Raw genomic sequence first — 14,270 nt, forward strand, 5'->3', positions numbered from 1 at the left:
ACCCCTTCGCGGTCCTCAGTTATTCTAAAAGAGCTGTGGGTAAAAATCGAATTTAAAGGAAACCATCACCGGGCCTTTTTAAGAGCATCCTGGGCAAAGTGATTTTTTGTGTAAAGTGAATGGGGGCTCTCCATAGGCATCAAGTTATTGGGGGCCCTCAAACCTAACACATTTCCATCGATTATTATGGAGATGGTGGCAAATGGGGGGGGGGGGGCTTCTCGGGCTCATGTGCCGCGGATACAAGTTTACTCCTAACTACTTCTCAAGAAATTGCTACTATAACCACGCAAATAAAAATTCAACAGGATAAAGACAAGGTTGCTGAGCACCTAAACAATGTGATCAGCACGTATTCCCAAGAGATTGTTACGATCTGTCCAGAGAATTTGTCAGTGTTAGTAGACATCCATGCCCGACGCGGGATTCGAACCCAGGCCTGCACAGTCAGAAGCTAGCTCCCTAACCACTAGACTGGCAGGCGACAGTCCAGTGGAATGAAGAAAACATTGAGTGGGGCTGAAAGTTTACGCTGAGTTGTGTGTGGTGCATTATTATTATTTGTGGGAGGGAGGGGGGGGGGGATCAAAAAGCCTCAGCCGCCAGGTTCCGTCTCCTATGGAAGAACGTGAATCTGAAATTAATGCATTCCCATGGAAATTTTATGTGGGCATCGTTTATATTGCCATATGAAGTTTCAAAAAGAAATTGCAGTCTCCACTCGATTTTACAAACTGGCCTTTCAGTGTTAAGGAATAAACCATTCAATTGAATGTCTTTACCATTTGCAGGGGACCGGTGCGAAATAAATAGCGAGGCCAGAGGTGACTCAATAATTTCGCCCCTCCCCTATATATATATAGCCGACATCCAAAAATTCATACATTATTATAGAATATACAGAAATGTTTTTTAAAAAAAATAGGCACAGATGTAAATTAACACAAAAATTAATGGAAATTCGGAACTGAAAATGTTTTTCAATTAATGAAGGAAATAATTGCAAAACTAAGGAAAAATTAGGACGTAATGAAAGAAATTATCTGAGAAATAATGAAAATTTAGGATTGATGAAAAAAAAAAAGGAAAGAAATATAACAATAACTGATTGAAAGAAAGAACTGCAAGTACCAATGAAAATTCAGAATAAATGAAAGAAATAATTCCAGGATTGATGAAAATTCATAATTTACAAAAAATAAATAAATTAATTAATAATTAAGAATTCCATGGTTTGAACTCTTTGTAATATTTATGATAAATTATTTGATGTTTAATGGAAATTACTAACCATTAATATCGCTAAAAAATTGCGTGTAAGGCCGGTATTACACTATAAAAGTTTGATAAAAGTCCTTTTATAAAACTTGAGAAGTGCAGTTAATAAAGTCACAGGTTGCATTTTCTAGAATGTAGCCAATAACCTTATTGGTTATATTTTTCAAGTTTTATAAAAGGGATTTTATCAAACTTTTATAGTATTTAATACCGGCCTAAGGCCGAGATTACACTATAAAAGTTTGATAAAAGTCCTTTTATAAAATTTGAAAAATGCTACCAATAAGATCATCGGTTGGATTTTCTAGAATTCAACCAATAATCTTATTAGTGACATTTTTCAAGTTTTATAAAATTACTTTTATCAAACTGTTACAGTGTTAGGCCGGGATTACACTATTAAAGTTTGATAAAAGTAATTTCATAAAACTTGAAAAATGCCACCAATAAGATTATCAGTTTCATTTGCGCGAATGTAACCTACGAGCTTTATCGATTGAATTTTTTGAGTTTTATAAAAGGGATTTTATCAAACTTTTATAGTGTTTAATACCAGCCTAACAAGCTGCAGCGCACGTGCAATTTCTAAACGGGGAGGAGCAAAGGAAGTTGTCAACTATAAAATAAATGCAGCCTCGGGGAGGAGCGCGAATACGTACGTCACGAGAGAAAAGTAGCTTATACTCCGCGCGTGCGCTTTGGTTGCTCCACGTCCCGATCTGTAGCAGCAACCGCTACCATAAACCGGAGCTCTTTCTCTTCAACGCGCCACTTCCTTCACTGATCTTCGCCATTGTTGTAGGTTCCTGTCGCATATACGTTCGTATACAATTTTATTTTCCAAGTGAGATATCAAAATTTCTATCGACAAATATGCGTGAAATTGTACATATCCAAGCTGGTCAGTGCGGAAACCAAATTGGTGCCAAGGTAATAATTAGATATAATTCCGTATTAATTTCTATCTTATTATGTGTATTGGCGAAGGGTGGGGCTCGAAGCCGGATCCGAAAAATTCATTTTTTGGTGCATTTTATTCCTAGTAATAGACAATTTATGGATTTCTAACGGCGTTTATTTGAATGTTATCAATTTTAAGTTTTTTATTAATGAAACTTTTTGTTATTGATGGAAATCTGTTACTTGATTATAGAGAAGACGCCGGAAATTTCTCTGTGCGGGAGGTGTTTGTCACAACAATAGCATTTTCAATTGACTATACGTCCTTTATTGAAGTAGAATGTCCCGTTTTATTTGTCCGGCAACTTAAGTTGAAGTAGAACAATCATGGGGGGGGGCCGCTCAAATCTCGTGTCTGATCAAAAATTCATTTTTTATTTGAAGAAATTAATATTGACAGAAAATACCATTTTTATATGCATATTTTTCTATTTCGGTTTCCCTGAGGCCCCCATCTACAAGGTCCGGTTCCGTGCAACGACCCCGAGTACAAAAACGGAGGTCTTTGTATAACATTGATCATACTCAAGGGCGTAGCGAGGGGGTTATTGGGGGTCTGGTTCCCCCCCCTCCGAAGTGTAAGAAAATGACCGGAAAAAGATAGCCAAATCTATTGTTTTATCACTGATTTCCCCCCCCCCCCCCGAACGAAATTTCTGGCTACGCCCCTGTACATACTCTACTCTCAAATACGTGAGTGTGCGTGCAGGGTGCATAGCAAACGGGAAGTAGGGGAAATGGCATTTTACTGGCCAATTTTTGATCCTATAGGTAGACTTCTTATTTGAAAAAGCTTCCCAATAACGTGCAGTACTCAGGTATATCATTCATGTTTCAAAGGGTTGCATAGTTATTAAAATTAAAATTTATAGTCCCCCGTGTCCCAAAACCCAATTAGAAAGTTGTTGCCCTGTCTCTCCTGATGCCCAAAAAAATTCCACGTTTTGAAGTGCTATATTCACCGATATATTCAAATTCAAGAAACGAAGGAAATTGTAAAAATAACATTTTAAATGCGGATAAAACGGTTTTTCTGCATTGAGAACTGTTTTTTCCCAACTTTCTCTGTTAAAATTATATTTGAGTGCCGCGCCGTATATCTTCAATCATCGAGCTCAGTGATTCCCAACGTGAGCGTTAACGCCCCCTGGAGGCGATGGAATGTTCCCGGGGGGGGGGTGGTTACGGGTGTAACACGGGATCCTATGGGTTAGATTGCATTGGGGGCGATGGGACAAAAAAGATTGGGAAAACTATGATCTAGCAAAGGTTCTCAACCTTATTTGACTCGCGGAGCCTTTATCAGTATATAATTTTTTATGGCGGAGCCCTTTTTTGAACATTATTTTTGTGGCAGAACCTTGAAGGACTCTTATTTACTTATCTATCAAATTTACCGATTCATTTTATCTTCGAGTCGCCGCGGAGCACCGGTTGAGAACCGCTGATCTAGCTGACTGGGAATTTTTTTTTAACCTTACCTTGATATTATAGTCGACCTGCTTATAACGAACGTGGATATTTCGAATTTTCATATATAACGAAGTTTTTCTGTCCCGTGAATTTCATATTGCATCTGTTATTGATTGCTTAAATAGGTGTTCATTATAAACAAAGTTCGCCTATAACGAATTTTCAGCTGGTTTTGAAGTACGAATTGTCAGAAATTTCTTTGTTTTCTTATCTGTAAATTTACCTTACTAAAAGTTCTTTTTATAAAATTTGAAAATTCAACCATTAACATTATATGGGTTGCATTTGCTCGAATGTAACCTATGAGCTTTATTGGCTGGATTTTCCAAGTTTTATGAAAGGGATTTTATCAAACTTTTATATTGTAATCCTGGCATTATAAGGTAAAGATAAAACGCGCTTGTATATAAAAGGGTTCTAGGTAAATATACAGCCTTGTTAAATCCTAAAGCCTAACCCTTCCCTAAAGTTAAATCCTATTTTGCTCGAGAAAAAAAAACTTTTCTTCAGGAAGGAAAGATTTTTAAGGTTATTTTTCTTTGTCCCCAAGAATCCAACCTTCAAAACACTTTTTTATGCACATTTGCCCACCTAGGCTAGATCCGAACGCTGGTTGTGGTGGAGTAATCGTGTACGGAATTAGTTTTGAGTGTCCAAGTGCAAAACACTAACTCTGGCTTTCCATCGCGAAACCCCAATAATATCCATGATCGTGCAACTGAGGATGGTTTGCAATGGTCTTTCAGCGCAAATGCGAATCAGTTTCCGTTTTCAAAAAAGTCTCCACTGGAAGCAGCAGAAATTACTGTAGTCGATCGTCATTGCGTCAAATCCCGATGTTTCGTGAAAAAATATTCCGGGAGTGAAAAGAGCATGTCCGCCGGATTATGATTGCTAATTTAGAAACTTTGGCGATTTAACGCTCGTTATTCGGCAATGTTGCCGAATAATAAGTGTTAAATCGCTAAATAACGAGTGTCAGATCGCCAATCTTGCTAAATAATGAGTGCTGAATCGCCAACCATCGTGTTGATTCTTCCGAAATTCTCTCCCATTTTGCAACAATTTCTTTCAAAACAAATTGAAAACTTGATATAGAAAATTTATAATATCTATAAAGACTAGAAAATGTTTAGCCCCTTTGAAGGTCTGCTGTTCCAGACAGCCAATATAGTGCCCTCAGTAAGAAAAAATCATCTTAAATAGACTGGTGCGAAAAATTTTATGACAGCCGCTCTTTCAAACAAGGTGTCGAAAGCCTGAAACACCAAAAACAAAAAAAACAAGCGGATGAAAAATCTTTAACAAAAGGCAGTGCACTTTTATTTTGAAAAGGGGTGAGGGTTAATGAAAATATTAATTTCGCTGCTCCAATTTATAAATATCGGCTCCGAATCCTCAATTTGTTGCTCCAAAACTTCTCCGAATCCTGAAATTTGCTGCTCCGAAATGGACTGTCACTCCCCCCCCCCCCCCGAATACAGGAAAAAGAGCCTCATATTGATGTGGAAGCACTTTTTGAATGGTTCAAAAAATTCCGGCCAAAATGTGCAACAGTAGGCAAAAATTATTTTAGTGCAGAACATTTACCTTACACACAATCATAATGGGGGAAAAAAAACTACAAAGGGATTGACAAATAAATGTTTTCGTTGAATTAACGTAACTTTTAAATTAAATTTTTATCCTTTTTTTCTAAATATATTTGTTTAGTTTTTATTTTAAGGATATTTAGAATATTTAGAATATTGAAAAATGCTTGTCATATACGTAAATTATGCTTCATTTCGCTTGAACGCATAATTTTCAAAACCGGTTCGGATATAACGAAGTTATCGTATAACGAGTAGTTTCGCCGTTTTTCCAGACTTCGTTATGAGCGGGTCCGACTGTATAACATACTCGAGTTTCGTGGGATGTAAAATTGATTTATTGATTTGACTGAGAAATCTTTAGTAAACATCGGGAAAACATTCAAAATTTGACTGTTTTTTTTTTTGTTTTGTTTCATTTTGTTATGTCAAAAGCGGAAAATATGGTTTATTATGAGACATCAACCATTTTCAATTCACTGCTGGATGACGGTCACCTGAATTTTTCAATTTTACTGTCTGATGCTTTACTGATTCAGTTGACTCCAGCTAATTTTCGAATCGCGTCAATCCATCTTGTTTGGGGGGACGCCTTCTCTGACGTTTAACACCACGTGGGGGTACCAATCCAAAATACTTGTGGTCCATCTGTTGTCCTATCTTCTTGCAATATGTCAATCCCATTTCCATTTTAAACGTTTAAATGGAAATAAACATGACGTGAGCATTAATAATGAATAATTTGAAGAAAAACTAAATATTCTTATCGGCATCGTGTTAACAGCAGCATGGGGGCCAAGTGATGTTTTTGAGGCCCTACCTGGAAAATTTTCGAAAAGTTCAACCATTTCTCATTTTTGTGAAGCCCCTATTCTCTTGAGGACCCTGGGCCGTGCCCGGGTGGGTCCTTGACTTAAGACGGCACTGCGTATTATCGGAAACGTCAAAATCGTCAGCAATATCGGGATCATCGTCTTCTAGTGCACTTTCTTCAGAATTTTCATCAATATCGATTTCCGGTGATATGTCTGCGTCATGTTTTGCTTCAGAGCCATCTGATGAAATGAACGTTTTTTTAGTTGAAATAAATAAAATTGTGTAAATTGAAAATAATCGTACTTAATTTTCTATAGTTTAATATACAAGGTGTTCTGTTAATGGATCGACTAACTCAGAGGGTTGTTAGTAGGTATTAAGAGGAACAAAAATTGCAATGGAACAGATGGTGTCGCAAACCAGGTTGACAGGGTGATAGTCGCGAGAAGCGCGTGCATTCGGAGACGAAAGGTGGATGTCAGTTGATCGCTGAATGTGTTCATGGGCTCGCTCACATAATCTGACGTAAGCAGCGTCGCGAAACGCCTGCGCTGGGGTCAGATCACGCGCTGCGGACGACGTAAATTAGCGCTATTGCGAGAGTAAGCGCGTGTAGCAATTAGTTGTTTCAATGAGTATCGCGATGGCTGACTACACGAGCGAGTAATACGCAGATATGAACCTGATTTACGCTCGAGCAGATCTGGAACATTTGACTGGTGACATTTTCGATGCGAGGCACTTCAAATCATTTCGCTTCGCAACAGCGTACTGAGACGCCAAGAGCAGATGGTCAAATAAGAGGTACAGCTGTTCGAAAATTTCGGAGAGGGGGCAGGTAAGCAAGCGAGGATACTTGTATCAACACCACCTATAGTAGAAGGCCTCCGCACGAAGCTCGTGAGTCACTGAAGGCCCTCTCACCTATAGCCATTCGAGATACTATATATATACTTCGGCCTGCTATATCCGATGGTTGTAGGTGAGATTGACGCCTTCATGTATTCGTATATAAAGGGCTCTAGGTGAGATGACCTTCAGTGAAATCATGCGGAGGCCTTTAGCTATAGGTGGTGTAGCTTGTATTCGCCTGAGACTATGGAGCGGTTGCGCGCGCAGCTGAAGGTCTTTCCACCACTACCGAGCCAGCTGAACATCATTTTCTTGATGCACAGGTCCGGACTTAGGCAGGTGCGAAAGGTGCGGTCGCACCTGGCCGCAAAATTTATGGGGTCGCAAAATTTCCTGAAAGAAACCATTTTCTTCTAGAATGGGAAATAAATTAGTGAAAAATTTTTAATTCCCCCCTCCCCTAAACTTGCATTTGGTGGGAAAAGCAGCTTTTTCAGTTCAACCCCAATAACATCAAAGCGATGATAGGCATTCCAATTAGTGGAGGAAGTCCGATGTGCATATGCGTAAACCTGTATTGGGATCAACCCCCCCCCCTAATATTTGTAATACTAATGGTAACATTGGGTTTTATAGCCCCTTTCTCGCCAATATTTTTTGAGCCTTTCGAATATTTCCAATGAGGACCGCGACCAGATGTTCGGCGGGCAGCTGTGGAAAAGCACGCATTTTGGCTCGCCTCTAATATTTGAGAAGGAAGGGTGAAATTTATGCCACCCCGCAACACCAGATCCGCCTACTTCCCCCGGTTGCGGCCCTGTTTCCAGTATATAATAAAAAGGTATATAATCGGAGGCGGATTTAACGGCGGGAGTACCGGGTGGGCCCAGACTTCTAAAGGGTCCCGAAAAACCCAAACTTCACACTTTTTCTAATTTAAGGGGTCCATTATTTTCTTTTTCGCCCGGTGCCTCAACCAACACCTCCCTTTTGATAAGATCATACTCAGTGGCGGTTTAAAGTCGGTCGAGGCAACACCCCCATAGATAAGATAACCTATAGATAAGATCTTATCTATAGGGGGGGGGGGGGGGTGTTGCCTCGAGACCGACTTTAACTTATTATAATCCACTACTGAATATAATAAGACTTCAGTATTACTTTCCCTTCGACATCCTGATTGTGATCTCCATCACACTGCCTGTACAATTTTCGTTGCACGCTGTTAAACCAAGAATGCCGAAATATTTCGGTTCGCAACTCGGGAAGTTCGTAAATCGGAGTAATTATATACTTTTTTAGAAGGAACCCACATTTTTTTTTTTGTACCGGGCCACGAAATTCCTACAAGTCCGACCCTGTTAATGCCTAAGTACAATAAAACCTGTCTAAAACGGAACAAATTAATGCGTTTTCAATAAGAAACACCTTTTTAAAAGGACAGAAGTCATACAGGGGCGGATCTAGAACTCTGTTGGAAAAGCCGATTTTACAAATTGCTACGAATAAGGTGGCCATACGTCCCGCATTGATTGTGTCCCGTATTTTCCGGGACAGTTCCGCTATCTCCGTTCCGATTTTCCCGTATTTTAGTCGAAGTTTTCTTGAATTTGTTATAGATCGACTGAATGCAATATCATAAGTTCTGAAAATTTCATGAATTATTGCATTGGGGGTGATACTGCATATTTCGCTTGGGGAGGTGATACGGGGGGGGGGGCATTACCCCCAGCGTCAAAAGTGGAGTGGGCAGATCTAATGTATGTGCATGAATTGACATCATGCCCCCCAGATTTCCAAGTCTATCTCTGCCTATGACCCTCCCCCATAGATCCGCTCCTGATGTTATAGCTGACCAGGGCAGGGGCATACGCAGGATCGACTTTTGAAAGATGGCATAAGGAATTTTTGCCAGAGAAAGTTACCAACCCTCAAAGTAATTAAATTAACTAAAATAGATTAAAATGGCATATAAAAGGTATTTTTTTCTATATTTTAATGTTTTGGATAATTTTTTTATCAGCTGGAGGAGGGGGGGGGGGGTTTGAAATTTGTGTATTTAATATTTTCTTTATTCCCTAGTGTTTATCACAACTACATTAAAATTTGTATAAAGCTAAATGTAAATTAATGATTGACAATTAGTTTTTCTCTAATTACTTCGTGTCATGATTTAGTTAGTATTAACAATTGTAGCATCGACATGGGAAAACACCAAAAAGTTCTGTTCAAAGCCTTACACTTAATGCTACTGCCATTCTTTATAGAGTTATAGAAAGTGATTTATTTCTTCAAGCGACTTACTGGGTTTATCACGCTACTGGCATAGGTTCTTCCTTATCCGAAGAAAAAATTCAGTTATTGACTTGTATGCTTTTCCATGTCAGCCCAACAATTGTTGATATGCGTAATAAATTTAAACATGTTTTAGGATTTTTAATGTGTAAGATATACTGATTATTTTAATTTGGTAATTTTTTTAAAAATGAATTTTGTATATTCATTGTTTTTATTTTCTTTCAGTTTTGGGAAGTCATCTCAGATGAGCATGGCATTGACCCAACTGGTAGTTATCATGGAGACTCTGATCTTCAGTTAGAAAGAATTAATGTGTATTACAATGAAGCCTCTGGTGAGTTTTTTTTTAAATTTTATTAAATGTTGCTGTTTTTTAGAAAAGTATTTGACCCACACATTAGTTTTATTTGAACAGGTCGAGTAATTTTGGTTGCCAACTTGAATTTCAGTAATCAAGACATTTTAGTTTTACCCCACCGGGGGAGTAACAATGTATTTTTAATGACATAATTTTAGTTGAGTGCATTACAAAGGAATAATTGACAAACCCATACCTTCTTACACATGCTTATAGATATAGCTTTTTACTTTCAATACAATTTTATTCTATACTGATCTAGTATTTCTGGGGTGTCCTTTTTGAAAGAGAATGTAATGTGTATATATAATTTATAATTTCAACTTATATTGACAACAGTGCTTCTCCAGGTAGCATAAGAAATAGCATCTTGTTTAGACAAGTGATGTAGCCCACACATAATAGCTTGTCAATACCTGAAATGTTGGGAAAAGACTTCAAAGTTTAATTCACACACCTTACATTATTTTATTGTGTTACGACTGGTTCTCTAACAGTTCTGAGAGATATCATTCAGAACCATGATTTGCATAATTTTTATATAAATGATTGAGAATAAAGCCTTTTTTTTTTCTTTTTTTTTTTAAATTTATATTTAATGAAAGAAATTATTTTGTAGGTGGAAAGTATGTCCCAAGGGCCATTCTTCTCGACCTGGAGCCTGGTACCATGGATTCTGTCAGATCTGGACCATTTGGACAGCTCTTCAGGCCTGATAACTTTATTTTTGGTGAGTTCATGGGAAATTCACTCATTGGTTTTTATTAAAACACAATTTTGATTTTGAGCTGAATTTTTTTCTTCATTTAAATTTTTGTTATTAAAGACAATTTTATATTTTTTTCCGGTATAGGCCAAAGTGGAGCTGGTAACAACTGGGCCAAGGGCCATTACACAGAGGGTGCAGAACTGGTTGACACTGTACTCGATGTAGTCAGGAAAGAGGCTGAAAGCTGCGATTGCCTGCAAGGCTTCCAGCTTGCTCATTCTCTTGGTGGTGGCACTGGTTCTGGAATGGGAACCCTCTTGATCTCCAAGATCCGTGAAGAGTACCCTGACAGGATAATGAACACATTCAGCGTTATGCCTTCTCCTAAGGTATGCCTTTTTAGTCTTGATTTTGACATATTAACCACTTTATAATCGAAGATGTAATATTGTGTCCAACAGCAGTGGAATAAATTCAAACAAGAGTACATCACGAAACTTTGTTGCAACCCTAAAAAAAAGTTCTTTTCATCTGTGATGAGAAGGTAGAAAGCTTATATTCTATAAGATTAAATAGCATCTACTATATACATGTACATAAGAGGGAAAGAAAAATATACTTTATACCTACTATCTCTCATCTGTAATACTTAGATACGAGAGTATAAGCAATATACTTTTTCCTTTTATTTAATTTTATACTCCCCCCCCCCCCTCTAAAATAGCATTTACATTAGAACAAGGTTATCAAAACTTGTATCATATTTATTGTAGATTTGTCAGAGATCGTCCAAATTTCTTGCCAATCACTTGTGAGCAAAGGGGTTAATAAATTTTTCATTTTTTTTTGTTTGTTTTTCAATGAGTAGCAATACATTATTGATTTACAGCCATATTTATAACATATAATGCAAGGCTGGCCAAACCCGAAGTCACCAGGGTGAATAAAAAAAATTGATATTAGTGCCTAAATTTTTTTTTTTTTTTTGTGTAGCTACTAAATTGCAGACGACATGCAATTATAAAGTCCAAACATTTTGTATTGCTATCTGCCAACATGAGAGAGCGTCACTATACTCTGAAAAAGTCAAAAGAACCATTATTGTGGACCTTTTTTTTCTTTGGGTAAAAATGTTTTTGGCACCTAGAAATTTTCTTGTGATGCCCAGATTTTTTTTTTGATTTTGTCCAACCCTGATACGATGTATTGGGAATATAATGAATTATCTAAGGCAGTACCAGAACAAATGGAATAAATAATAAGGAAATGAAAACAAGAAAAATACATTATAAGCACATAAAAAAACGGTATAATATATCAAAATAAACATGTCCTAATTCATTGACTGATTCATCATTGCCGAACCACTGAAGCTATAAACATGAAATTTGGTCAGCAGTGTTATTTCATCACAAACTCACTAAGGATTTTTTTTTTGTAACTCTACCCCTAAGGGGTTCAAAGGTTATATAGAGAAATCGTACTGAGCCGCGGGACCACTGAAACTATAAACACTAAATTTGGTAAGTTTTATTTTAGTGCTGCAGTGTGTGTGGGGTAAGATTGTTATCTTCCACTAAGGTGATTTATCCTTAAGGTCCACGGGTTCGAATTCTGGTATAGAATGTCAAACAAGTTCTTTATTTACCAAGCCTGGGGCTACCACCAATAGATGGAGCCCTCATTCCCAACTCATCTCCACTGGTTAGAAATTGTCATATCGCAATATGACTGCAGTTGGTAAAGTAGTGTACTGTAGTTTTATTTTATGACAAAGAACTAGCTAATAAGGTTTTTTAACTTCACCCATGAGGGGGTTCAAAGGTTTTAAATAGAGATTACATCCAGCCGAAACCATTGAAGTGAAAAATATGAAATTTGGTCAGTATTTTTATTTTGTAATGTAGACTCGCTAAACAGGATTTTTCAAAATTCAACCCCGGGGTTCAAAGGTTATATGGAGCTGTCATCGCTGAAGCTTTAAATATAAAATTTAGTCATTTGTTTTATGTTGTGAAGCCTCACTAAGCAGGGATTTTACAAATTTCAAACTCTCAGGGGTCATAAGGCAGTTCAAAGGTTATATGGGGCAATCGTGATGCCGAGCATAAACCGCTGAAGCTATAATCATGAAATTTGGTTAGTAATATATTTTACAATGTAGACACCCATTACACCACACAGGATATGTGTAAATTCAATAACCAAGGGGATCATGATGGTTCTCCCCATACAACATTTTAAACTATTGTCAAGTAATTTTCAAATAACCAAATCCACATGAGCGAAGCCATGGGTTACAGCTAGTAAGAAATGAAAAGGAAAAGTTAATAATAAAAATATAGAACTCTCAGTCCAAACAGAACGAGCATAAACTCATATACTGCAAGATAAACTGAACTATATTAATGTGACCTGAATTGATTTAAATATTTTGATCTGCGATTTATATAGAGTAAAAAAGTGAAGGAAGTTTTACATATTAAAACACAAATGACGTGACATTTCCAAGGTGTTAAATATTTCAAAGAAAAATTATTACCTAGGTTTATTTGATACAAGTTATGTAATTTTTTTTCTAGGTATCCGACACAGTTGTAGAACCATACAACGCCACATTATCTGTTCACCAGCTTGTTGAAAACACTGACGAAACATTTTGCATTGATAACGAAGCCTTGTACGATATTTGCTTCCGTACTCTGAAACTTACTACTCCCACCTATGGTGACCTCAACCACCTAGTATCGGTGACAATGTCTGGAGTGACAACTTGCCTCAGGTTCCCTGGACAATTGAATGCTGACTTGAGGAAACTCGCAGTCAACATGGTACCTTTCCCACGACTTCATTTCTTCATACCTGGCTTCGCTCCTCTCACATCACGTGGCAGCCAGCAGTACAGAGCCCTCACAGTTCCAGAGCTCACACAACAGATGTTTGATGCCAAGAACATGATGGCGGCATGTGATCCTCGTCACGGCAGGTACCTGACAGTCGCAACAATCTTCCGTGGTCGCATGTCCATGAAGGAGGTAGACGAACAGATGCTTAATGTACAGAACAAGAACAGTAGCTACTTTGTTGAATGGATCCCCAACAATGTCAAGACTGCAGTTTGTGACATTCCACCACGAGGTCTCAAGATGTCTGGCACTTTCATTGGTAACAGCACAGCCATCCAAGAGCTTTTCAAGCGTATCTCAGAACAGTTCACTGGTAAGATGATAGACTGATAAATAAAATAAGTTTCTTAAATTTGGCACAAAAACTAGATTTTATGTATGTTAATGCTTGGTTTTTTTTTTCTTTCAAGCTATGTTCCGTCGCAAGGCTTTCTTGCATTGGTATACTGGTGAAGGTATGGACGAAATGGAATTCACTGAAGCAGAATCCAACATGAATGACTTGGTGTCTGAATATCAGCAGTACCAGGAAGCCACCGCTGATGATGAGGGTGAATTTGAAGAGGAAGAGCAACCTGTTGGTGAAACAGCCTAAAGATCTTGTTCCCATTTATAAATTTATCTGAGGAAATTCATTCAATTTAATTTCAATTTTTTTTTAACTTTAAACAAAATGACAAAAAATCTTAAGATCAAAGACACACATTCCCGATCAGTTGAGCTTTTTTGATTGATTGATTATAAAAGTAACAGTTGTTTCCTTGGAAGCCAAATAAATGTTGAACAGATCAGTTTTGTAGATTTGTTATTTGTGTGTTGAGAGTTCATTAAGTTTTCTTTTTGTGAAGTTGCTTTTCATGTTAAATGATTTTTGGCCAATTCAAAGAATTAAAACACATAGATATTTTTCAAGATAAATGGTTTTCACCATTACAAAGATTGTGTGGCTCTTCGAAATTGAATTTATTATTTAGGCCATAGGGTTTGTGATTTTAAGTTTAACTACACTGGTTTACTTCTGAAAGTTT

The 14,270-nt window shown here is 37.5% G+C and overlaps 1 protein-coding gene across 1 annotated transcript; it reads left to right on the forward strand.

The window, feature by feature from the left end:
* Nucleotides 1-2,059: 2,059 nt before the first annotated feature.
* On the forward strand, nucleotides 2,060-14,033 carry LOC149089965 (tubulin beta-2 chain-like). Its single transcript, XM_089231529.1, has 6 exons — nucleotides 2,060-2,208; nucleotides 9,495-9,603; nucleotides 10,247-10,357; nucleotides 10,481-10,725; nucleotides 12,919-13,555; nucleotides 13,653-14,033. The coding sequence occupies exons 1-6, from the start codon at nucleotides 2,152-2,154 to the stop codon at nucleotides 13,835-13,837; spliced, it is 1,344 nt and encodes a 447-aa protein (XP_089087655.1). The 5' UTR covers nucleotides 2,060-2,151; the 3' UTR covers nucleotides 13,838-14,033.
* The last annotated feature ends 237 nt before the right edge of the window (nucleotides 14,034-14,270 follow it).

The sequence above is a fragment of the Pholcus phalangioides genome, unplaced genomic scaffold, assembly GCF_987345545.1.
Source record: "Pholcus phalangioides strain wild (caught in Gottingen) unplaced genomic scaffold, Ppha-v1.0 ptg000001l_1, whole genome shotgun sequence".
Taxonomy (NCBI): Eukaryota; Metazoa; Arthropoda; class Arachnida; order Araneae; family Pholcidae; genus Pholcus; species Pholcus phalangioides.

What these genes read in the sequence shown, in the direction of transcription:
- LOC149089965 (XM_089231529.1), top strand. Translation starts at nt 2,152, where the DNA reads ATGCGTGAAATTGTACATATCCAAGCTGGTCAGTGCGGAAACCAAATT. An exon ending in GAAACCAAATTGGTGCCAAG is followed by an intron (nt 2,209 to 9,494) that starts GTAATAATTAGA and finishes ATTTTCTTTCAG; the next exon opens with TTTTGGGAAGTCATCTCAGA. An exon ending in GTATTACAATGAAGCCTCTG is followed by an intron (nt 9,604 to 10,246) that starts GTGAGTTTTTTT and finishes ATTATTTTGTAG; the next exon opens with GTGGAAAGTATGTCCCAAGG.